The sequence below is a fragment of the Peromyscus eremicus genome, chromosome 20 (genome assembly GCF_949786415.1).
Source record: "Peromyscus eremicus chromosome 20, PerEre_H2_v1, whole genome shotgun sequence".
Classification (NCBI taxonomy): domain Eukaryota; kingdom Metazoa; phylum Chordata; class Mammalia; order Rodentia; family Cricetidae; genus Peromyscus; species Peromyscus eremicus.
This window is the reverse complement of record NC_081436.1, coordinates 42,020,827-42,044,786: the sequence shown is the minus strand read 5'-3', so window position 1 is coordinate 42,044,786 and position 23,960 is coordinate 42,020,827. Positions and strand designations below refer to the sequence as shown.

The 23,960-nt window shown below is 48.5% G+C and overlaps 1 protein-coding gene across 5 annotated transcripts in view; it reads right to left on the bottom strand.

Annotated features, from left to right (window-relative positions):
* Mtss1 (MTSS I-BAR domain containing 1) overlaps positions 1-5,767 on the bottom strand; it is a 154,093-nt gene extending 148,326 nt beyond the window's left edge. For all 5 annotated transcript variants that reach the window (XM_059247116.1, XM_059247117.1, XM_059247111.1 and 2 more), the window contains exon 1: positions 5,182-5,767. In XM_059247116.1, the coding sequence (XP_059103099.1) occupies positions 5,182-5,253 (72 nt within the window). In that variant the 5' untranslated portion in view covers positions 5,254-5,767. The remainder of the gene's footprint in view (positions 1-5,181) is intronic.
* Between the last annotated feature and the right edge of the window lie 18,193 nt (positions 5,768-23,960).

Below are 23,960 nucleotides of genomic sequence, written 5' to 3'. Positions count from 1 at the left end.
CAAATCCAAAAACCTGTCCTTTGGCTTCTGTGTAAGCCTGGGGAAAGGCGTTTCTTCATTTTCGCAGAGGTGTGGGCTTGGTGGGAAAGTGTCCTGAAGGCGATTTCAAGAAGTAATGGGGAACTCAAAATGATCTCATTTTTCCATTTCCCAATGGGAACCTCTAAATGGTCTCATCACAGAAGGAACCCTGCCAGCTCTCACCCATCCTTGCAGAGATGGAAACAGCTTAGATATAGACGATAAAGCATCTAATGGATCAATAGTTTGAACCTTTCCACCCTCCGAGCATTTCAGAAACCTCAAATGAGTTAGCCAAACTGATGGGTATTATTATTATTATTATTATTATTATTATTATTATTGCTTTTTCCTTTTTTTTCCCCTTACAGCCCAAGGTAAGACAGAAGAGGTCAAAGAGCAATCAGGCAGCCAGCAGCTGTGAAGACGGGGCCTGAGGAAGGCACGCCAGGCCTACACTTGGTCCAAGGGTCCCTGTTTATGTGGGGCCCAAATGCAGCTGGAGAAGCTGGATTTGACTTGCTGACATGGTATTGTTGACACTGTAGCGGAGTTTGGTAGTCCAACACAGCTGATAATAAAATACCACAGAAAAGACTACACGGGACTCTGGAAGGGTGATGCCGACCCGGAGCTCAACTCAGCCTTCCTCCCATGAAAGCTATCACCTGGAAACAGCCTCCCCCTCCATTGGAGCCCTTACGAATTATGGAATTCCAAGCAGAAAGGTTTTGGAAAATCAAGCAACAAGTTCTAAATAATTTTATCTAATAGAATATGTAAGGAAACGCTAAGGTAAGCCCCAAAATGATGTATTTCCAAAGGAAGACAAGACCCACACCCCCCAAACTCCCAAAAGACCGTTCCCCATAGAATAAACCCTAAAGCTCCGAATGAGGCACCCACTCTGGGCAGCTCCCTCTGCCAATTTTATGACATCTTTACTTTGCCGCCTTCTCCCACAGGCCCGAGATGAGGAAGCTGTAAAACCCTAGCCAAACACAACCATTTGCCAAGAGAAAAGCCAACATGGGGTCCATCTGTCCTTTACAGGACTCTGCTCATCTCACCTTGTGTGTCTGTCAGCCTCTACCCAGAGTGTCCCACTTCCCTCCCGGGACCCGGTAGCCTGCATGCGGGTTTTTTTTTTTTTTTTTTCATTATCTTAGTACAGACAATCTTTTTATTTGGAAGCATTCTGAAAGAGAAGACCAAAAAGACTGAAGCCCTTGCCCCTGACCGAACCGCAACTCATCCTTCATCACTTGCGGCCATATTGTATCAGCATAAAGAGCAAGGGTAGGGCCTAACAGGAGGCCTTCTACCTAGGAGGCCTCAATAAGGACCTAAGGAGTGAATCCCTCTTACTACAGGAACCCACAACAGCTAGAGGGGCAGCCCTGAAGCCACTACACAGCCTTAGACCCAATAACCACATTGTCACCTTAAGTGAGGGGAAATATCCCCATGTGCCTGTGAACCACAGACAGATTTCCATGGAATTCAAGATGTCCCTTTAGCTGCTCTAATTTTAGATAGACCCTCAGACAGAGGATACTGGTGGCAGGCAGAGGTGGGTGGGGGCAGTCGGGAGGAACTGAACAAGGCCTCTATTCTGCTCCGCACAGGTGCATGTAACAGGACACCCCTGCCTAAGACAGACGGAAGGGCGCATTCAGGTGCAGTTGGGTATTTTTTAGCCTAGCCATATTACATAAACCTGAACCCAGGGCAAAGTTCTCCCTGCAGCAGGGCCAACTCGGCTCCTAGCACCCTGGTGCTTGAGCAACAAGGACAAAGAAATATTTGATTCCAGCATCCAACTTTTAAAAAAAAAAAAAAAGTTAATTATTAAAAGACCACTATCCCTGGGGCGAGATACTCTCAATTTTGGCTAGCAAAGCCTCTAGGAGTTAGCAACTACGGGAAACATGGTCAAACTCTGGTTTAATGATTCAAAACAAACAACACTAATCTGTTTACCTTACTAAGAGCCAATTCTGCCCAGAACTTGGATAGAAATGAAAAAGATTCTAGGACCTCTTTGATAGTAACAGTCACCTGCAGACCACTGTCTCCCAGAAACACCAACCACAGCCCCTCCTCAGAAGCTACACGAAAAGCTGAGTTCCCCTTTCCTTCTGGGTCTAACTCACACCAGGCAGCTAGCTCTAAGGGTGATTTACGTGGATCCGAGGGAAGGCCGGTAAGTGATTTTGCACACGGCCATTCATTAGTGACCACCACCACAGCAGGGTGGAAGGAAGGGGAAAACAGAGATTTCCTCTCATCAAGGGAGCTGTAAGTTTTCTAGCAGCTGCGGCCAGCTTCCCTAGGAGCCCCATCCCAATGGGAGCAAAGTGAGGCCTTCTTCTCCACCCTACCCCTGAAGAGGATAAACACGCGTCCTGATAGCCCAGGACTCCGTCCAACGGAGAATCTTTGCAGAGAGCAAAGAATTCACCCAGGCTTTTCCCTGTCTTGAGGTTCTGGGTGGCGCCAGGCATGGAAATTATTCCACTTTCTGTTATCTTTTTTATTTTCTCCAAAGAGGAAACTGACTCCCTTCCTGTGTTGCTGAGCATTATGAAGTCTCAAATGCTCAAAAAACCATGTTCTTCGCCTTTTTCTCACCCTAGTTCAACATCACATTAAAAAAAAAAAAAACTAAAAAATGGTACGAAGATGACAATCCAAATGGCTTCTCCAAACAAACAGGGGACCGAAAATACAATAAGCTGGTCATGAGTTTAAAGAGAAGAGAAGGACAAGGTCATCGGAATGCCAGCTGACATTAAAAGCTGACTTTCTTGCTGACAAGGCCACATATCATATGCTGCTTATCCTATTGAGCCCAATTTAATCTTGTTACTTTTGAAGTGTCACTGCGGCCCAAGCCAAAGAGAAGTCTTCCAAAGAAAACTCAATGATAATATTTAGTGGTTCCCTGTCACATAAACAATCTCAGAAAGAAATCAGACAACCTGCGTGCGATCCCTGATCCCTCTACTCCCCCAAAGAGTCTAAAATTCTTCAGAACCCGAAGCACAGTGTAATCTTCCACTGGACCTTGATTTTGAAAGTATTGTGGGGGGACGAAATGTTTACCCAGAGGATAGTGAACACATCAAACACAAAGAGACAGAAGCTAGAGTCAACACCGAGGAAGCAGTGTATAAGAGGTTTTCCAACTGAAGCCACCTTAAGCACCTACCAATGTCTAGGCAGAGCCCACACCAGGCAGCCAGCTGGCAGGTGGAATGTGGCAGAGTCATCTTGGGGAAGGATTACCTTCTGAAGGGCTTTAGGTTCAAACCACCTACTGGAAAGAACTGAGCCCTGGTTCTAGATTTAAAAAAAAAAAAAAAAAAAAAAGACAGAAAACTCCAGGTGTGATTACTCAGGGACAGAAGTCAGTAATCAGTTTAGATCCCTGGATTCCTTGTTTCTATTCAGGGACTGAAAACATCATTATCTCCTCCCAAAAAAACACAAGCAGCTTTATTGACCCATCTCAAATACCTCCTCTACACATCACAACATACAGTGTGTGCTTCAAACCAAAGCTTGTTTTGACTGTAATAAGGTGGGTGAAATTTAAGTTAACAATAAATACCAGAGTCCAAGGAGGGGCGCATCAATCTTTGTTCAAAAGAACACTTCGATAATTCAATGCGGATTGAGGGCAAAGGAATGAAAGGGCTGTCTTTGAAGAGACTTAATCCATCTAATTCCAAGCGACTGGATTAGAGGCATTCCTGGGCGAGCAGGCTCTGGCTACAGATTAGGCTACACGGATTTCTGACAAAAGGCACGAGCTTGGTAGGATTGAAAAATAGACATGAGCACCAGGAGGAGGCACCCTGGCAAAGTTCACCCTGGGTGAGGTGGCAGTTGGTTCTAAAAGGAGGTGGCAGGCGTGACAGCTGAGCATTCCTACCCAAAGTCCATGTCGGAGGCCCAAGGCCTCTCCAAACCTTACACTTCATCAGACAAAAGCTTCCCCAGGCGCCAGGCAGCGGCTGGAGAGGGGCTGTCCACACCCACTCGCCAGCACAGCTTTCCAAACCTGCCCACTCTTTTGGAAGCCGAGCTTTTAATTAAACACCACCTCCCCGGATCTGTTGAGGCAGACTAGGGCTGGCCTCGAGCCAAAGAGAAGCTCCCTAAATACACTTGGAAAGGAAAAAAAAAATCCCCCCTACCGCCCCCAATTCCCACCTCCAGCCAGCTCCTGAAACAGGTTCTATTTTATTAGTGTGAGTAACATAAGTCCCGGTGTACCTCGGTGCCCCAGAAAACCCACATTCGAGGATCAGGTTATCTCCAGTCCCACCCTTTGCAGGAAAAAGCAAGGGTGTTGTTCCCCGCCCCCAACACACACTCGCGCGCGCGCGCACATACACACGCACACACAATCCTTTCGAGAGAAGAGTGGGGTGTGGGTGTGTGTTTGAGGGAGCCGGGTATAGTTGTTTGGGAAACCTCAACCTTGCGTTCCCGCTGTGAGCTTCTCAGCTTTGGGGTCCCTCATTGACTACTCTGGGAACTTCTGCACCCTGACCCGGGGGAAGGTGAGGGGAAGGCACGGCACACCCTCAGCAGCTCCAGAACAGACTAATTAATAACTAATTTGTTCAGATGCCCCTACTCCAGGTAGACTTGAAAGCCAAGCTTGTAATATGCCTGCTACCCGATCTCCCAGGCCGGAAGATTCCTTTCTGCATCCAGGCAGGCAGGGCCCCCACTCCCGACCCACCACCGCGCCAAGCACCCCACCCCAAACCCAGGGAGTCAGGTGTCCGCCCGGGCGTCCAGCTTCCACGGGTCGCAGACACGCAAGTCCAGGGACAGACAATGGAAAACTTAGAACTAGGGCCCTAAGCCCCCAAAGGAACAAGATGGTGTCGCCCCCTGGGATAATGAACGCAGGGGTTGGCAAGGGGCATCAGACTGCACCCCCTCTCTCTAGCCCCCGGGAAGTCGCCCGCCCAGTGACCCAGCACAGCCGGAGCAGCGCGGCGGGTGAGCAGGTGACACCCGGGTCTCCCGAGCTCCCGCAGGTGGCCGGCGGCCACGGTGCAGGCGTAGGCTAGGCGGGCCGCGGGAGAGAGGAAGCCCCGCGGCGAGGTCAGAGCAGCCGCGCCCCCGGCGTCCTACCTTCATGTCGCTGATGATGGTCTGGAAGAGGCCTCCAAGCGCGCTGCATTCCTTCTCGATCACAGCCTCCATTTTCCCGGCGCGGCGGGGACAGGACAGGCTCTCGGGGCCGCTGCACTGCGCACGGGGCCGGGCTCGCTCAGCCCGGGAACGGTTTCACCCTGGGAGCGACCCGCCTCCGGCTCGCCGCCGCCGGTTTTGCAGGGAGCACGCGGTGCTCGCGATCCACGGCGCTCTGCCCCCCAAGTCCCAACCCGAAACGCCCAGCCGCTCCGGAGGGCGAGTCGCCTACGTGCAGCGCTCGGCTCCTGGCCTCAAAAATGCCCAGAGAAGACTGACAATCAAGCCACCACGGGTGCCCACGACGGAAACAGCAAAGCCCATCTTGGTGCAAAGAAAACCGCCCGCTGACCCGCGGCCAGCGCCATTTAAAAAAAAAGAAAGATTTTTCTTCCCCCCCACCAAAAAAATGTAAATTTGTTTTTCTGAAATTCAAAAAGAAAGGAAAGAGAGAACGAAACGGGCCAGCGACAGACGAGGTCAGCTCGCGGCGCCCGGATCTGTTGCTCGCAGACGCGGCCGCCGCCTCCTTTTCACTCGTGCGCGCCCGGCCTCCGCGCTCGCTCTGGCGGAGCTCCCGGGAACGTTCGAGGGGCGCACGCGCGCTCGCGGCCGGGAGGCGAGCGCGGGAGCGCGGGGGGGGGGGGCAGGCGCGCGCCCGCGGCCCGTGCGTACGCCGCCCGAGGGCGGGGCTGGGAGCGTGCGCCGGCGAGGAGCGGTGTAGGGCGCCTGCTGCAGGGAGGAGCCGATGGGAGGGTAGGCGAGCCCCGGTGTGCGTCTCCCGGACGCTCCGAGCACCTCGTGTTGGGGGGCGGGGAGGTGTCTCAGCGTGGGGAGGGCGAGTCAGCGCCCATCCGCCCACAATGGCCGCTAGCGTGCCGCGAAGCCGGCCCCGCCCCTCGGGGGGGGACCTGCAAGGTCGGCACGTAGAAGTCCTAAGCCCCGCACCTGGTGAGCGCCCTGCGGGGCGGGAAAACTGCAGCTGCAGCCTTAGGAGGAGAAGAAGCCTCTTGGGTGATGTCAGGACTGCAGCGCCGAGTCACGGTTGCAGTAGAGCCAGCTACAAGATGAAGGAGGGTTCGGGAAGAGTCTCCTGCAGTGGGATGCTGAGTTCGATAAAGTTGCAGGATGCTGGATTGATCAGCTGTGGCAGAGTAAATGCAAAGTGCATCAGGGTTCCTATCGCCTACTCATCTGTCTGTAGAGATCGCTGGCGGCGTGTGTCTTGAATGTTGATGGTTTTCAAGCCTGTGTTGCCATAACTACAGAAAAAGCCCCCTTGAGAGGTTTAACACAGGGCACCAAAAATTAAGGTGGACTTGGGGCCTGGCGATTGTGTCCCTAGCTCCACTTCCAGGAGCACTCACTCTGACGTCTCCAGTGTCTGGTAGGGGATCACATGAGCAACTTGTAAGCAAACTTAAAGCACCTAACTGAACTTTGACCCTTAAGCGTTTGAAGAACGAGAGTAAATGGAGCCCGTGTCGAGCTTGACCGAAAGAATCTTGAGTCAAATACTGTGGTCCTGTTGACTCGGCTTAGTGAGTCCTAATTTAACACTGCCTGATTAGAAGGATGTAGGGAATTCTATCTCAACCAAAAACGCTGATGTTTCATTTTCCTTCAGGCCAAGAGTGGAACTCAACTCAGCTGCCCAACCTAATCTCCCTGACATCAGAAGGAGAGGCCTGACCTTCTGTAAGTCATTGGTCTCTTAGGCAACCCTGCCGCATCCAGTCCCCAAGGACATTCAGTTGCAAATGTCTCATCCTCACCTTGCCGGTATTAGTGCCTGACACGTGGTTTGTTGCGAATTATCATTATTTTGATGTTAATGTTACCGGTATTATAATGACCCAGATGACTGGAGAGCCCGATTGCCTGGTTCAAGCTCCGTGTTACAACCTATGAACCCTGTGGCCTTGAATAAGTTACCGAAGCCCTCGGGGCCTCGGTTTCCTCCTCCATAACTGGAACTGATGATGCCACTCGCCTGATTAGCTGTTCTAAGCACTGTAGAGGCTAATAAATGAAAATACTTAGAGTAGTATCTGATAGATGGGAAGTGAACACTCAGGAAATCCTCAGTAGAAGTAGAAGCCCGGCCAAGGCTCATGTACAATCTGGCTCCAGAGTACCTATTGCAAGCATGCAGTGTTGGCATGCAGTCCCACTGACTGCAGAGAGCCTACCTTGTGTAGTCTGCATTTTAGGCAATACCTCTCACTGAAGGTAGGTCCTTGTGTTACTGATGGAAGAGGTCCGACCTGGTTTCCGCCAACCCCCAGTGATTAAAGGTCCCTGCCTTGACCCAAACAATACCCCTCAACTGCCCCCTACCCACCTTGGTCCAATCCTAGTAGTGTCTGCCAAAGCACACTGCTCTTGTAGCTTCCTTTTTCCCTAGACTTCAAGCAGGTTCGGTACTAACTCAGCTGCCCTCTCTTGAGACCAACATGTCAGGGAGCTCTTTGAAAAGGTCTCCTAGGAAGCTGTCCCAGAGGGGGTTACAGATATGCACCTCCAGCAGATGATTCAGTTTTACGGAATGCTAGGGGGAAGGGAGGGGAAGACACAGCATGGGAGGACCCAGGTTTTGTGACCATCGTGCTAGGCAAGCGCTCTGCCAACTTAATTCCATACCCAGCTCCGTGTTTTGTGTTTGTTTTTTGAGACAGGCTTTCACTCAGAACTTTACAGTCTAAAAGCCCACCCTAGCCTGGAACTCTTGGCAGTTCACTGGCCTCTACCTCTGGATCGCTGGGATTATAGATACACAGTATCACACCTGGCCTTTGGCAGTTTTAGATTGGAATCCAGCTGCCGTGGATTGGAGAGGCGTTGGAAAGGGGGATATGGCAGCATCAGATTAATACTACACTATATTCTGCTGTACTTGAGAATCTTTCTGACTTACTCCTTCCCTCAAGCACTGAATGGACAGATAGAGTATTTGCTTCTTCTTTGGTGATGGTGGCGTGTGCATGTGTGTGTGTGTGTGTGTGTGTGTGTGTGTGTGTGTGTGTGTGTGTATACAGGTGAATTTGGAGAATGGAAAAGGACGTGGGCAGCAGAGGGCAACCTCAGGTATCATTCTTTAGGCTATATACTTTTTTTTTTAATCGTGTGCTCTCACAGGCCTCGATTTCTCCAAGCAAGTATGCTAGGCTGTCGGGCCAGGCCAGTGATCCCCAGAGAACTGCCATCTCACCCTCCCCAGCGCTGGGATTCCAAACTTAGCATTTTTATTGTGTTGTCTGGGGATCTAACTCAGGGCTCCCTACCTGCAAGGTAAGGGCTTTGCTGACAACTGTCCCTCAGGCACGACCCTTTGTTGTCACCTTTTCTAACTTTTTTATTCTCAGTGCTAGGAATTGAACCCAGGCCCTTGTACAGACAGTGTAACAGTTTGTAATGACCCCTAAGAGAAGGAACTAACTTGAGGAATTTCAACCCCTCTGGTCAAGAGTAAACATGCTTCAGCATGTGCACTCCCTTTCTAACTCTCGACCTCTGGCCATTAGGCTATTTGATCTGGGAAGCCAGCCTGTTTCCGCAGAGTTCCCCACGCCCTGGCTATCCCAAGGACTGGCATGGCCGTCTGTGCCTGAGACTTAATACACTACACCTGTAGTTTTGCTTCCCAGCCTTGATCCTCAGTGCTGGCCCTCCAGAGGGGTCTGCCCAGCTGGTCCCCAAACAGCTGCATATCGAAAGTTACTGAGGGAATTTTAAGCCACCCACGACCGGACTTTCATGCTAGGAGTCTGGTTTAGTTGGTCTAGGCTGTGGCCTGATCCTTAGGACTTTTCAGAACCTCCCAGGCTATTCTTCCCCACCACCCCCTCCCACCCTACCCCCACCCCCAAGACAGGGTTTCCCTGTGCAGCTGTGCTGCTCTGCCTGTCCTAGAACTCACTCTAGACCAGGCTGGCCTCAAACTCACAGAAATCCACCTGCCTCTGCCTCCCCAGTGCGGGAATTAAAGGCATGTGACACCGCCACCATCCCACCCAGGCTATTCTAATATGTGGTAAAGTTAGAGGCGCTTGTGAGAGCTGGTTAAGGTAGTAGCCCTAACCTGACACAGTTGGGTTAGTTTTAGCTGTCACCTCACAGCTCACTCACTTGTGCTGGTTCTTGCACTAGCCCCCCACCACACACACACATACACACACACACACACACACACACACACACGTGTTGTGTGTATGTAGGTGCTAGTTCGTGCACATTCTTGTGGAGGCCTGCAGATAACCTCAGGTGTGGTTCCTCAGGTGCCATCTGATAAGTTTTTAGGCCTCCTGAAGGCCTCTCCACCACACAGCAAACTGAATCAGACCAAATTGGAAAAGCCCAGGTTTAATGGATAAAGCATTCCCAGGTGATCCCTGCACACACACACACACACACACACACACACACACACACACACACCCAGGAGACGGGAAGAGAAACCAGAAGAACCACGTGTCTATTTGGGGGGGGTGGGTAATGACTTATATACCCTGTGGGGGTGGTCTTGAGCCTCTCTGGGGGAGGAACTGTGTTTGGTGGGCTTTGAAGGGGCGGGCTTAGGGAGAGAGATGAGGAGGGGAGTTGAGGTGGATCTTCCACCAGACTCCTTCCAAACATTCCAGACTCTGGGTATAGGGATGCCAGGGTGCCAGGGGCTGAGGTGGAGCTCCCACCCAAACACCATCCACATTGAGTTGTTTTGTTTGTTAAGTTGTTTTGTTTGAAGAGTGTGAGTGTTTGCCTGCATATATGTCTGTGTGACAAAACTTTTCCAGCGGAGACATGGTGCACACATGCCTACTCATCCCAAATAAGGATCCCACGACAAACCAAAGTACAGATACCACCAAAGTCCAGTTTGGTAAACCAATGAGTTTTATTGGGGTTACTTATAGCAATACGGGTGTGGGGGGGGGGGTTCACTTACAGGACCAGAAATGACTCAAAGACTGCTGCATCGCCAAGGCCCACCCCAGCATGGGTGACAGCGCACAAAGCTGGGAACCTGGAGCACACTGCATAGCCTGAAAGCAGCTTAAAAGGTTGGAGAACGTCCTTCCCACGTGCCTCAATTGGTCTGAGCCTCTTCCAGGCAGTTCAGCTGGTTTCCCTTCTTCCAGTCAGCCGGTCTTGTCTGAAAGTCTCCTTTACAGTTTAGCTCTTTTTGGCCTGAGAGGTAAGCTTTTATTGCTTACTCTGGCACAGCGGGCCTAGTGAATCTAGTCAGTTTCAGGGACTTCCTGAAGCGGTTTTGAGTTGTTCATCTTCCTGCTTTAAGGAGCTTCCCCGCAGGATGGAAGGTTTCAGTCTCAGAAACCGTTGGACAACAGTACCATGTATGTGCCTGGTGCCCCAGAAAGCAGGAAGTGGACTTGGGGTCCCTCTGGAACTGGAGTTATGGAAATTGCAAATTGCCATATGGGTGCTGGTAGCCAAACTTGGGTCCTCTGCAAGAGCTCTTAACCACTGAGCTATCTCTCCAGCCCCATACCTTGTTTTTTGACTCAGGGCCTTTCATTGGCCTGGCGCTCACCAAGTAGGCTCATCTAGCTGGCCAGTAAGTCCCAGGAGTCCACCTGTCTCTGCCTTCCCAGCACTGGGGTTACAAGCATGTGCCACCTGACATTTTTCTCATGGGTTCTGACAATCAAACTTGGGCTTGCAAAGCAAACGCTCTACCTACTAAGCTGTCTTCTCAGCCTTCAGTGATTCCGTTTCTGCATCTTTAAAATCAAGATAATAGGCCGGGCATAGTGGTGCATGCCACTATGGGGAGTCAGGGGCAGAAGGATCTCTGCGAGTTTGAGGCCAGCCTGCTCTACATAGTGAGTTCCAAGACAGCCATATCTATATAGTAAGTCCCTGTCTTGACAAAAAAAAATAAATAAATACAAATAGAAAATAAAATAAAGATAATAGACATATTGGGTGAGCATTGAATGCCTTAGACTAGTACACAGTGGCTACTCACTAAAGATTAGGTTGTTGGGCTGGCCAATGATTCAGTGGGTAAGGTCACTTGCTGCCAAGCCTGGTGACCTGAGTTTGATCCCTGGGTCCAACATAGTGTTGGGAGAAAACCAACTCCTAGACATTGTCACACACACACACACATACACACACACACACTCTGAATAAATAAAAACAAAGATGACACTGTCACTGTGGCTCACTTATAAGTTGGTTTAAGCTTACCCTGGTGACCTATAAGCAGAATTCTTTATGAGCCAACAACCACCACTAAATCCCTTAGATAACAGGGCAGTTCCCAGTATGTAAAAGGTTTGAGTCAGAAACAGACCCATTTTGAAAATGAAATTAGCAAAAACTTGCTCAAAATCTCTCTCACAATGACTCACCCTAAGAGATGTTTTGCATGTGTTTTGTGGATGGTGGCCTAGGAAATGCCCCAATCTAACCTATGTGTTTAACCCGGATGTCCAGAATGTGTCATTGAGGCAGAAAGCTACTGAAGAGGGTGACAGATTAATGGCAGGCTGAAGTAACATTGGAACATCAACAGGCCCACAAGCCCATGCTTAGGCATTGGGCAGAGGCCTGCTTCTGGAGTCAGCGGCCCCAGGGCCAAACACAGGCAGAAATGTGAGCTTTAATGGATGCCATTTTATAGTGGCTAAAACTTAGCGCCATGATGTCATGTTTTCCAATTTTTATGTTCTCTCTTAGCCTTCTCAACTCAAAAACATTCATCCTCTGCTAAGCCATGGGAGTAAAGTGTGAGGGGTTGGTTCACAGGGAGCCATGAAAAGAATCTACATTTTTCTGGGACTGTCAAAAAAAAAAAAAAAAAAGCTGTATTTGAGGATTCTAAGTCCCCAGGACACGTGTCTTCTCTGTGGTGAGGTGAGAAGAGTTCCATTCATAGCCTGACATGTTTTTTTAGCCCCTACTGTGTGCCAAGCCACATCTGATCCCATGGGAGCATCGGTTTCATTCGCTTTCAGGCCTGGTCAACCTTTTGACATTGTGATGTGATGTTGTTATATACAAAGTTCATGAAAGAGAACCTTACAGTCCAGTGATTAAAAAAAAGTCTCTCTCTCTCTCTCTCTCTCTCTCTCTCTCGCACGCGCGCTCCTAATGTTTTTAAGTACGTTTCTGATTTTGTGATGGGTCACATTCATGGCTAATCCTTTGGTCCAGACGTACCTGAATACCTGTATGTTCCCATGATAACTACTGATCTAGCTGCTTACTTAGATATTAAGAATGAGGTTCTTGGGGAGCGAGCCTAGATCCCTGCTACAAAATAAGGAAAGGAGGTTTTTTAGGACCTGACCCCTCCTCACTGACAGTATTTCCGGGGCCTGGCTCTTTTGTGCTCCCTGTGAGCTCCTTGAGAGGTGATAGCTGTGAGGGAGACACTGGAGCAAGCGACAGTGGTGACCACAAGGCACGAAATGTGCATTCTTTTGGAAACCGTACATTCACATATTGAGAAACACGCAATTATTTCAAATCTATCAGCAGTAACTGAGTTCGTTTTAAAGTGGAAAGTACGGGCAGAGCCAGAGGGCTTGGCAGGTGAACCTGCCATCAAGGCTGGGAATCTGTTTGGTCCCTAGGGCCCGCATGATGGAAGGAGAGAGCCAACCCCCACAAATTGTCCCTGATCTCCACAAGCTGTTTGAGGCATGTGTGTTCCCATGAGAACTGATGCTTCAGTGCCCTAGGGAAGAGTCCATGGTTCGGGGAATCCAGGGGTCTGGTTGCTCACCCACCAAGGGACCAGAAAAGCAATTTTGCTCTCATGTAAGGCAAGGACATGCAGTTAATCCAGGACCCCACAACTACACAGTTTCAAGGACAAAGGGGACCACAAAAGCAGGAAGCTGATGCAGACACCTGATGGTCTGCCTGAGTGGAGACAAAAAGCATCCAATGAGAGTCTGCAACCAGAGCCTCGCTACAGCTGTGTCTGAGTTTTAAATCTGCCTTATCTTGCATGGACCCAAAATAACCAAGATTTAAATTAATGTGAAAACTCGTTACTGGCCTAAAGTAAGGGTAGGCAAACTGAAAGGATCAGAGTTAGCATAAGACACCCGAAAACCAAGTTCTCAGCACAGAGATTTGTTCCAGAGGGACAAAGGGCGGGCGTAAGAGATAAGACAGGAGATAGAGGATGAGGGAGAAGGGGGAAAGGAAAGAGAGGAGGAAGGGATATTTGCCCTGAGGGACAAAGGACAGCCTCTGGACAGAGAGGAGACAGATGTGGCCCATAGGCAAATGGCAGTTTATAAAAGGAAAGGGAGAAAACCCCAGTTAGGAAGAGTTGGTTCATTTTAATTGGGCATGTTAATTAGGGCAGCCAAAGAGAGGCTTCTGATTGCAGGACTTCAGTACTTTGATAGCTGGACCTTGGTGGTCAGCCTCAGGGGAGGAAGTGGCCAAATAAGGGACTAGACCTTGGTGGCTAGTTTTAGGACTGTAATTTTAACAAGGTAGAGGGAATGGGGAGAAGGGTAAAGGCAAAACCTGTGGGCAACATGTTTGCCGGCTTGGGCCTACTAGAGCCCTTCACAAACCAGTAAAAGCAAAAGAGAACCAGCCCTGGGGCTTGGGATAAAGTTCACTGGGTAGAATGATTGCCTAGCATGCACAGAGTCCTAGGTTTAGTCCTCAAGAGCCAAAAAGCCTGGAGGCAGGAAGATCAGAAGTTCAAGGTCATCCTTGACTATATTGCAGAATCAAGGCATCTGGAGAGACTTGAGACCCTATCACAAAAAAATAAAAGAAAAAGCAAACAAAATGAAACAACAACACGTACACACACACACACACACACACACACACACACACAAAAAAAAAACCACCACCAACAACAACAAAAAACCTCTACTTGAAAGTCATGGTGACTTGAAAGAAAATGGCCCCCAAAGGGAGAGGCGCTAATGGGAGGTATGGCCTTGTTGGAGAACGTGTGTCACTGTAGGGGTGGGCTTCGAGGTCTGCTATGTTCATGATACACCCAGTGAAACATTTCACTTCCTGTTGCCTGCTAGTCAAGATGTAGGACACTCGACTACTTCTTCAGCACCATGTCTGCCTGCACGCCACCATGTGGCACCATGATGATAATGGACTAACCCTCTGAAAGTGTAAGCTACCCCAATTAAATGTTTTTCCTTTGTAAGAGTTGCCATGGTCATGGTGTCTCTCCACAGCACTAGAAACCCTAACTAAGACAAAAGGCATTTACTCTCATTCAAGTCCTCCTAAGAATTTCACAGACAAACCCCCTGAAATGAGTTCACAATTCAAAATCATTAAATATAGAAGCAAAAAGTAATAAGCCCATGGGACCTGGAAATCGTGGAACAATTTGAAAGAAGGAGGTTTAAAATGGTTCGCCTAGGCTGATGAGATGGTTCATTGGGTAAAGGCATTTGCCAGCAAGCCTGGCAAACCGAGTTCAATTTCCAGGGCCCACACAGGAGAGAACCTAAAAATGACCGATACATACAATGAAATGTGCACTACCTTACCCCTGCACACTCTAAATAAATAGATCAATGACATTAATTTAAAATGCTAAATGACTCACCTATCAAGGAAGCAAAAGTTTAAAGTACTGTAAAAGAGACATGCATTGTGTCTTAGTTAGGGTTTCTGTCGCTGTGAAGAGATGCCTTGACCACAGCAACTCTTATAAAGAAAACATTTAATGGGGTGGCTCACTTACAGTTCAGAGGTTCAGTCCATGATCACCATGGGTGGGACATGGTGGCGTGCAGGCAGACATGGTGCTGGAGCTGAGAGTTCTACTTCTTGATTGGCCGACAACAGGAAGTGAACTAAGACACTGGGCGTGGCACGCCTCCTGATAGTGCCACTCCCTTTGGGGGCCATTTTCTGTCAGACCGCCACACATTGTGGAAAAGGAATCAACCAGAAAGTTTAGAAATGGAGAATGCAGTCATTGAGCTGAGCATTGATACTGAATTCTGCAGAGAAGCTAGAGAAACTGAGAAGATGAGGCTGAAAAGAGAATCCTTGACTGGAAAAGAAAACGTTCAGAAGTAAATAGAAAATAGGATGGAAAGAAGTAGGAGACAAGGCAGACATAATAGGAGTTACTGTTCTCATAAAATTTGAGAATTTTTCCAGAGATGATGAAGTACATGACTCTCCAGTTTCTGGGAGCACAGCAGATTCTGCACAAGGAAAACCAAATGAATATGTGTCCCCACACCGGAAGTTACAAATCGCACTGCATGCTCAAAGTAAGAGCAGAAAGAACGTTTACAATGACAAGATGAAAAGTGTGTGCCACTGGGGCTCAACAGTCCTGCTCTTGGCTTGAGGTCATGGCAAAGAATGTCCCCGGAGACTCGGTGGGATACTTCGTTATCGGGACTTGGCGTAACTGACACCAGCATGAGCTGGTGCAGTGTCTCTTTGGAAGAGATCTAGCTATGCCGCCGCCATGTGACTGCGCCCTTCCTTCCAAAGTGTCTCCCCGGGCTGTTTATTTGAAGTTTGGTGTCAGGGTGGTACTAACAGGAAACAGATGGTTGACTCAAACAGGGTCATGGAGGAAGTTTAAGAGAGAGACTACTTAAAAGAATATGAGCAGGTTTAAGGAAGCCAAGGGACCATGCTGTCCCAGGGGCCATCTGAAATAAGAAGCCACCACCGTGCTGGGCCTGAAAAGCAAGGAGGCAGGAAGCATAGAACCCAGATGTAGCTACCTGAGCTGCAGCTCTCCACAGAACCACACCCCTGCCCCCCCCCCCCCCCCCCCCGCAGCCCTACAGCAGCTAGACCCCACAATATTAGCCCAAGCTTTTCCCCACCTCTCCTCAAATGCATTCCAGTTTGGACAATAAATGGCTTAATCGTTTGGGCATCTGATGCTGTGGTCCTTATGGAAGAACTTGCTGCAAAATGAAGCTATGCAAAGAAAATGGAATGTAAACTGGAGGCCGGGAAAGCAGCACCATGTACTGTCTGAGTAGCTCCTGCTCAATGGTAAACTATTTTTCTTTTGTGTAATCGTTATAATTCACATCTCATAAAACCCACCCCTTTAAATTCCACGATTCAATTTTTTTTCATATTTACAGCATTGTATAACTACACCAGAACTAACTTTAGAATATTTTCATTGTTCTTCCTCTTGATCCTCTGCCTACTAGTAATCACTCCCCAGCCAACTTCCCAGCCCCTAGACCTAAGCAACCATGAATCTACTTTCTGTCTCTCTGATTTCCTATTCAGACACTGTATTGATGAATCTTTTTTTTTTTTTTTTTTTTTTTTTTTTTTTTCCGAGACAGGGTTTCACTGTGTAGCTTTGCGCCTTTCCTGGATCTCGCTCTGTAGACCAGGCTGGCCTCGAACTCACAAAGATCTGCCTGCCTCTGCTGCCCAAGTGCTGGGATTAAAGGTGTGGCCACTACCGCCCAGCTTGTGTTGATGAATCTTACACTGCGTGGCTGCTTTCACTTAGCATAGTGTTTTCAGAGTTCATTCATGTTATAACAAGGAATGTATACTTTATTCCTGTTTATATGAGTGTATGTTTGCCCGCTTGTCTGTTTGTGTACAACATGCATGCAAGTGCCCACAAAAGCCAGAAGAGGGCCAGGCGGTGGTGGTGCACGCCTTTAATCCCAGCACTCGGGAGGCAGAGGCAGGCGGATCTTTGTGAGTTCGAGGCCAGCCTGGTCTCCAAAGCGAGTTCCAGGAAAGGCGCAAAGCTACACAGAGAAACCCTGTCTCGAAAAGAAAAAAAAAAAAAAGCCAGAAGAGGGTGTTGGGACCCCTGGAATGGAAACTATAGATGATGTGAGTGCTGGGACTCCAAACCTGGGTCTTCTGCAAGAGCAGATGTTAATTGTGGAGTCGTCTCTCCAGCCCCTCATACATAGTTTTTGTGTGGATGTGCTTCGTGTGTGTGTGTGTGTGTGTGTGTGTGTGTGTATGTGTGTGTGTAGAGTATCTGTATGTATGTAAGTGTACGTACACATGTGTACATGTACATGTGGAGACCACGGTTTGATGTTGGGTGACATCCTCAATGACTTTCCATCTTATCTTTTGAACAGATCCTTCACTGAATCCAGGGCTCTAGGAATCCATCTGTCTCTGAACTAAGATCACACAGAGTCACCTAGATTTTTCTGTGAGTGCTGGGATATGAACTCGGATCTGTGAGGATCCAGCATGGTAAAGTGCATGGCAGGCACTTTACCGACTAAGCCGTCTCCTCAGGACCTGGGTGTGTGTTTTCAGTTCTCTTGGATGTGTGTCTATAGTGGAGTCGTTGGTCATATGGAAAATCTATGTGTAACCTTCTGGAGAATGGCCAGGCTATTTTTTTTTTAGTAATTTTTTTATTACACATAATTCACAAGGCTTTTGTACTGTGAAATTACTATGGGAACCATTGTCAAACAATTTGTGACAGTTGACACCAGCCTTATCAAAAGATCTCTCTGCTCTGTTAGCCCCAGCTAGTCACCGGAGGCACAGTAACCACTCCATTTCCTAGCCTTCCACCCATATCAAATTGTTAATTGATTCTTTCGACAACTTGACTTTTTTTGTTGTGGTGTTTGATGGTGGTGGTTGGTACTAGGGAAGGAACCTGAGGCCTCTTACATGCTAGGTTAGCCACTGAACTAGCTATATCCCAAGCCTTCCTTTTAAATTTTGTTTCGTTTTCATTTTGAGATGGTCTCACTAAGTTGACCAGCCTGGCCTTGAACTCACACTGCACCTGGAGCTAGCCTGGCCCATGCTGTCTTCCTGCCTCAGCTTCCCTTATAGCTTGGATTACAGGGAGATGCCACAGGGTCCAGCCAAACATCATCTTAAAAAAAAAAAAAAAATGGCTTAATTCACTTTAGAATGTGCTAGGTATTTCTAGCTTAAACTCCATGATTAATAGAATTCTACAGCAGTCATTCATGCTCCGACTGTTCACTCTCTTAGATGTCTGATTGTAGTTATTCATGTTCTGGCCACACATCCGTCTCTGGCTGTAAACTTCACCTACTTCACACGTTTAAGTTAACAGAGAGGCTTGGGGTTTTTCTCTTGACGCCCCCAAAACTCTAGCAGAATGACTGCAATTTCAAGAGGTTTTACCTAGGCTAAGGGCAGGCTGCTTTCCCTTAGCTCGTTAGCTTTTCTTTGAAATTAACACTAGAAATAAAGGCATGGAAGACAGTGTTCATGACAGCTGCATGCTGGAGTGGACCGGGTGTGGGCTTAGGAGTCAAACAGACTTGAGTTCAACTTCTGGTGATTACCTGTTTCACCCCAGGCCCTGAGTAAATGACTTGCCCCGCCCATGACGCCACTGGGAAATAAGATGCTGCTTGGTTACTTGGGGGAAGGCATCCCTTATCTAGGGTGGTGCGGTTGTTTGGGACGGCAGGGTAAATTTAGGACTTTGGGCCAGGGGAGATTTCGTTAATTGTTTTAAAGCAGCCCTGCCCTGTTTACTTTTAATAATGGGTTTGTTTGCTTTTAATAAGAAGAACCAGCTCTGCTCTCCTGTTTGGTTGGGGGGGAGGGGGGGAGGACACACGCAAACGGATGCTTATGAGCTGAATAATCTTTGCATCATCCATGGCCACCAGCAACAAATGCAAACAGGTGGAGGTAGGACCCGTTTCGTCTGCAGAGGGTAATGATGCCTGCCTGAGATCCTACCTAGCAGCTTCAGAGGCGTTGGCAACCATGGCTCAACCAAGGGGAATGCCAGGCCCTGGCTCCCTGTCCCCAAGGCAGGAGGGAAATGATGATAACCAGTTGTCTCCTGGGTGAAGCAGTGAGCCACCCACCGTAGTGACAAGGGAGTCAGTGACAGGGTCGGCCCCTTCCAGGTGATGTCACAGGTGTCTTCTGTCCTTTGCTGGCCTCCAGGAGGTTTTCAGGTTCTCTGCATCGTCTATGACAGATATGCAGATGTACACATCTGTCTCTCTGTGTGCCCTTGTTGTCTCTGACTGTCTGTCTCTGTCTCTGTGTGTGTGTCTCTGTCTCTATCTCTGTCTGTGTCTGTCTGTCTGTCTGTCTGTCTCTGTCTCTCTGTCTGTCTGTGTGTGTCGGTGTGTTTGTGTTGACCGAATTTCAGAGGCAGCTGGAAATGGAAATTAGGGAAGACATGAGGCTGCTTGCTCCAGGCAGTGAGCGGAAGGAAGTCTTCTCAGACGATACCTAGCACAGTAGCCTATCTTCTAGCCTGACCTTGATGGATATGCAAACACAAGGAGCCTAGAATACCCCCAGCGCTGGATAAATCACACTGACCTTGACTCATTCATCTTTTCCAACTTCATTCCCTACTGAACACGTCCTCTCTCAGCCCCAAACTTCTTACATGTATTTGAGGGTTTTTTTTGTTGTTGTTGTTTTGTTTGTTTGTTTGTTTATTTGGTTTGGTTTGGTTTGATTTTTCGAGATAGGGTTTCTCTGTGTAGCTTTGGAGCCTGTCCTGGAACTCACTCTGTAGCCCAGGCTGGCCTCGAACTCACAGAGATCCGCCTGCCTCTGCCTCCTGAGTGCTGGGACTAAAGGCGTGCACCACCACCGCCCGGCTTTTACATGTATTTTACCCCTAACGCTAATTTAGCCTAGCCCTGTTGAAGCGGGAGAGATCTCCTCCAGTCTCATACCCGCTATAGACAGATGTGTACTTTAAGAGTAAATTCATATCTGATTTGAAAATAAAATTGTATTTCCACAAAGTAGGTCCCTAATCTAAATTATTCTGAAAGGGAGTCTATTACTCCACATGGCAACTGCTTTACTGATGTTACTGGCCAGAACTAAATACTTGAAATTCACTCTCTATCCAGAATTGAAATCTTCCTTCCTTGCTAAAGTGAATTTTATGTAAGCCCTACACTATGTAGCCCTGAGCTGAAAATGTGTATACATATATATAAAACTAACAAGTGGGCCCATACTGAATATACACAGGCCTTTTCCCTTGTCATTATGCCCTAATTAATACAGCATAAAAACTGTGTCGCTAGCACTTACATTCTAAGTCACCCATATGTACTTTAGGTCTACAGAAACATGTGTAGGTTACATGCAAACAGTGGGCTGTTTTATACAGCAGGTTGAACAACCTTGGATTTAGGCATTTGTGGACATCCACAGACAGCAAGGTCAGCCTGTACTTCTTTGTCACTGGGTCTGTATGGTCACTGTCATAGAAGCTATCCTTTAAAGTAAGTTGAACACTCAATTATAAAAATTTAAATTTTCAAAGAGCAGCTCTATCAGGGGACCCATTCATGAAAATGGAAAGATCTTTTATCAAGTAATTTACCCCAGGGCCTTTTAAATAGCCATCTCCCTGTTTGGATTCAATTTGTGGGAGGCCCGTGTAGCCGCGCGACTGGCCCAGCTCATTGTGTGAGGGAAGGGGACTGTGGTGGGTAGCTGGATAACCATTTGGCACTCTCATCTCCTGACTTGCTACTAATTCATTCTGCCATTAATCGCACTTTCCCCTGAGGCCGTTTGATCTCTGTGTGTGTTTGTGTGTGTGTGTGTGTGTGTGTGTGTGTGTGTGTGTGTGTGTGTGATGGGGGTGCTCAGGGCAACCCCTCCAGACGATGGCCTTCAATAAGCGTGCAATCCAAAAGGGACATTGTCCTCACGACAGAGATGATTAATTGAATAACTCACTTGAAAACCGTGTGCCTCTTTAAAGTCTTGGTGGCTGATCCAGGAAGACTCCCCTGCTGTAGCCTGGCTGAGGACAACGCCAGCAGGGGGGGGGGGGGAATTAAAGTGCATTCTGTGAACGGATTCCTTAAAATACTAGACTCCAGGCAATAACCGGTCTGTCCTCCTGATAACACCCTCGTTTACATGATGCTGTGCCACTCCTGAAGGATTTTCGCAGAGGCTGTCGCGGGTCCCAGAGTGACCTGTGAGGTTGGCTGGGAAAGAGCTGTCTTGGATTCATGTTCCAGAAGGAGATGTGGGCTTGGAGCCGCTGCCCTCCCAAGAGCACACAGTGAGCTAGAGACAGAAATAGTGTCGTAACTCATGTCTTTTAGACTTCTAACTTCAAATCTCTCCCCGCTCTTTCCCTCCCTGTTTTATGTAGCACAGGCTAGTTCCGAACTTACTCTATAGCTGAAGAGGATGCGCTTGAACTTGTGATCCTGCCTCTACCCTCCAACTATAGAACTACACACCTGCACATTTATTCAGGACCCAGACTGGAACCCAGGGTCTTGTCCATCTTAAGGAAGCACCCTACCAACTGAGTGACAGCTCCAGCCCCACATCTCTTTCTTAACAATACCCATGCCAGCTCCCCAGAACGCTACACTAAAGTCACCTTTGTGACTCTTTTTCATTTTGCCCAGGATGGAAGCATGCGCCAACTGAGGAGTATTTCCCACCTGGCAAAATATGTAAAATTAAGGTCAAACGAAGTCAACACAGACTGCTACTACAGAAGACATCCAAGTCTCCGGATTCAGGACAGCATGTACGGTGGCCATGCCACCATGTTACAGAGAATTCCAGTAGTGAAGACCTCGTGGCTTGTCACCCATCCTGGGGTGGGCTGTTCAATGAGGCAGCTATGGGAGTCACCATCTGCTGTAAGTAATCCCAGTCAACTAGCTGCTTTACCAAGCTAGACTCGGATGGAATGGTTTGCAGAGGTCCGTCACCGCCCTCTATGTCTGGGGTGAGTAGAAGCAGACTCCTCAGGAAAAGTAACGTGCCATCACCTGTGAAACGTTCTTCCACTATGAGGCGCTAAGAAGACAGACACTTAATCCAATTACTTATGGAGGTGGGATCTTCTGGCGGTCGTTGGGGTTCAGTGTATTGTAGACATAAAGCAGGAGGCGGGGCGGGGGGGGGGGCGCGATTCAAAGGACTGCGGCTCTAGGAAGAGAGGAGGTCTGAGCAAGGCTATCCTGTCCCTCCAGGTGATGTCCTGTGTCACCTTGGGTCTTGCAACTCTGCAGCATCTTTGTTGGTAAGAAGGACTTACCAGATACAGCCACTCGACCTTGGGCCTCCAGAACTGGGTGCTGAATGAACCTTTTTTCTGTATAAATTACCCAGTCTGGAATAGTCATTCACCCATGGCAACAAAAATAGCTTAAGAGCCCTTCTATATTCAATATAAAAATAATGATGGCCAGACCACATGTAAAATGGATTTTTTTTTTTTTTTACCCTTCCTTGCAGCAGCCTGCCTGGGGACACCATGCCATTATCTACAATTGTCACTTTGGGAGGATCAGTCTGCTGTCATTCAGCTCTTCGGGGAACCCCATGACATCTCTCATGACAGCCCAGGAAATGAAGCAATAGCATTTGTAATAACAGCCCCACGTGGCCGGGACTTAATAACTGACAACCTCTCTAACTTTTGTCCTCGTTTCCAACATGGCACGAAGCAGACAAAGCCAGATGTACACCCTTACCAATCTCATAGGTGCCCAGCCAGAAGCTGGTGCCCAGCTTCTCAGTTGCCAACTAATTCCCAAGGCCAACAGCGTCCAATCAGGGAAACCCCGGGCCTCTCTAACCACGATGAATCTCTCCTTGGCCTTCATTGAAGGCTCTGCCTGAAGACAAGTATTGGTGGCCAACTCCCTGGGTCTGGCAAAGTAAAAGAAAGTGGTTTTGAAGCCGGGCGGTGGTGGCGCACGCCTTTAATCCCAGCGCTCAGGAGGCAGAGCCAGGTGGATCTCTGTGAGTTCGAGGCCAGCCTGGTCTGCAAAGCAAGATCCAGGACAGCTACCAAAACTACCCAGAGAAACCTTGTCTGAAAAAAACAAAAAAGGGAAGTGGTTTTGCTTTTTCTCCTTTGGATGGTCTTTATTTCTATGGTATAAATCAGAGAAACACTGTGGTTCATTTATATACTGACTACTCTTTTCAAATATTTGTAGCTTCTGTGGTGATGGGGTAAAACACATTCCTTTGGAATACACAGTGCCAGGCTGGGAGGTGGCTCAGACTATAAAGAGCTCCAGCATTTTGGACGTGAGTCTGACATTCAGAATCCACATTTAAAAAAAAGCTGGGTGTGCCAGCACACAGTTATAATGTAAGTGCCAGGGAGGCAGAGGGAGACAGGGGGATCCCTGAGTCTCACCGACCAGCTAGCCTGGCCTACCTGTTGATTCCCAGGTCAGTGAGAGACCTTGTCTCCAAAGACGTGGAACGGGGCTGGAGAGAGAGCTCAGTCAACAGTAAAGTGCCTCCTGGGCAACCACGAGGACCTGAGTTCATATCTCCAGAGCTCCTGTAAAAGCTGAGTATGATGGCATGCATGTACCTAGCACCCAAGTGCTGGGTGGGGCGGGGGTGGTAGAGACAGATGGATCCCTGGAGCTCCTCAGCCAGCTAGCCTAGTCAAATCTATGAGCTTCAGGTTCCATAAGAGACCCTGGTACAAGATCCAAACTGAGAAAAGACTGGAAGTCTGCTGCTGGCCTCTGCATGCCTGCGCACACAAATCCATGGGAACCCTCCTGCACACATGCACATCCTAAAGGTACATAACACACACACACACACACACACACACACACACACACACACACACAAAAGTAGATATAGTATCTGAAGAATGACATCTGAGGTTGTTCACTGGCCTCCACTCCCACAAGTACACACATGCATGCATATCTGTCTGGGCACACACGTGCACCTGCAGTCACACG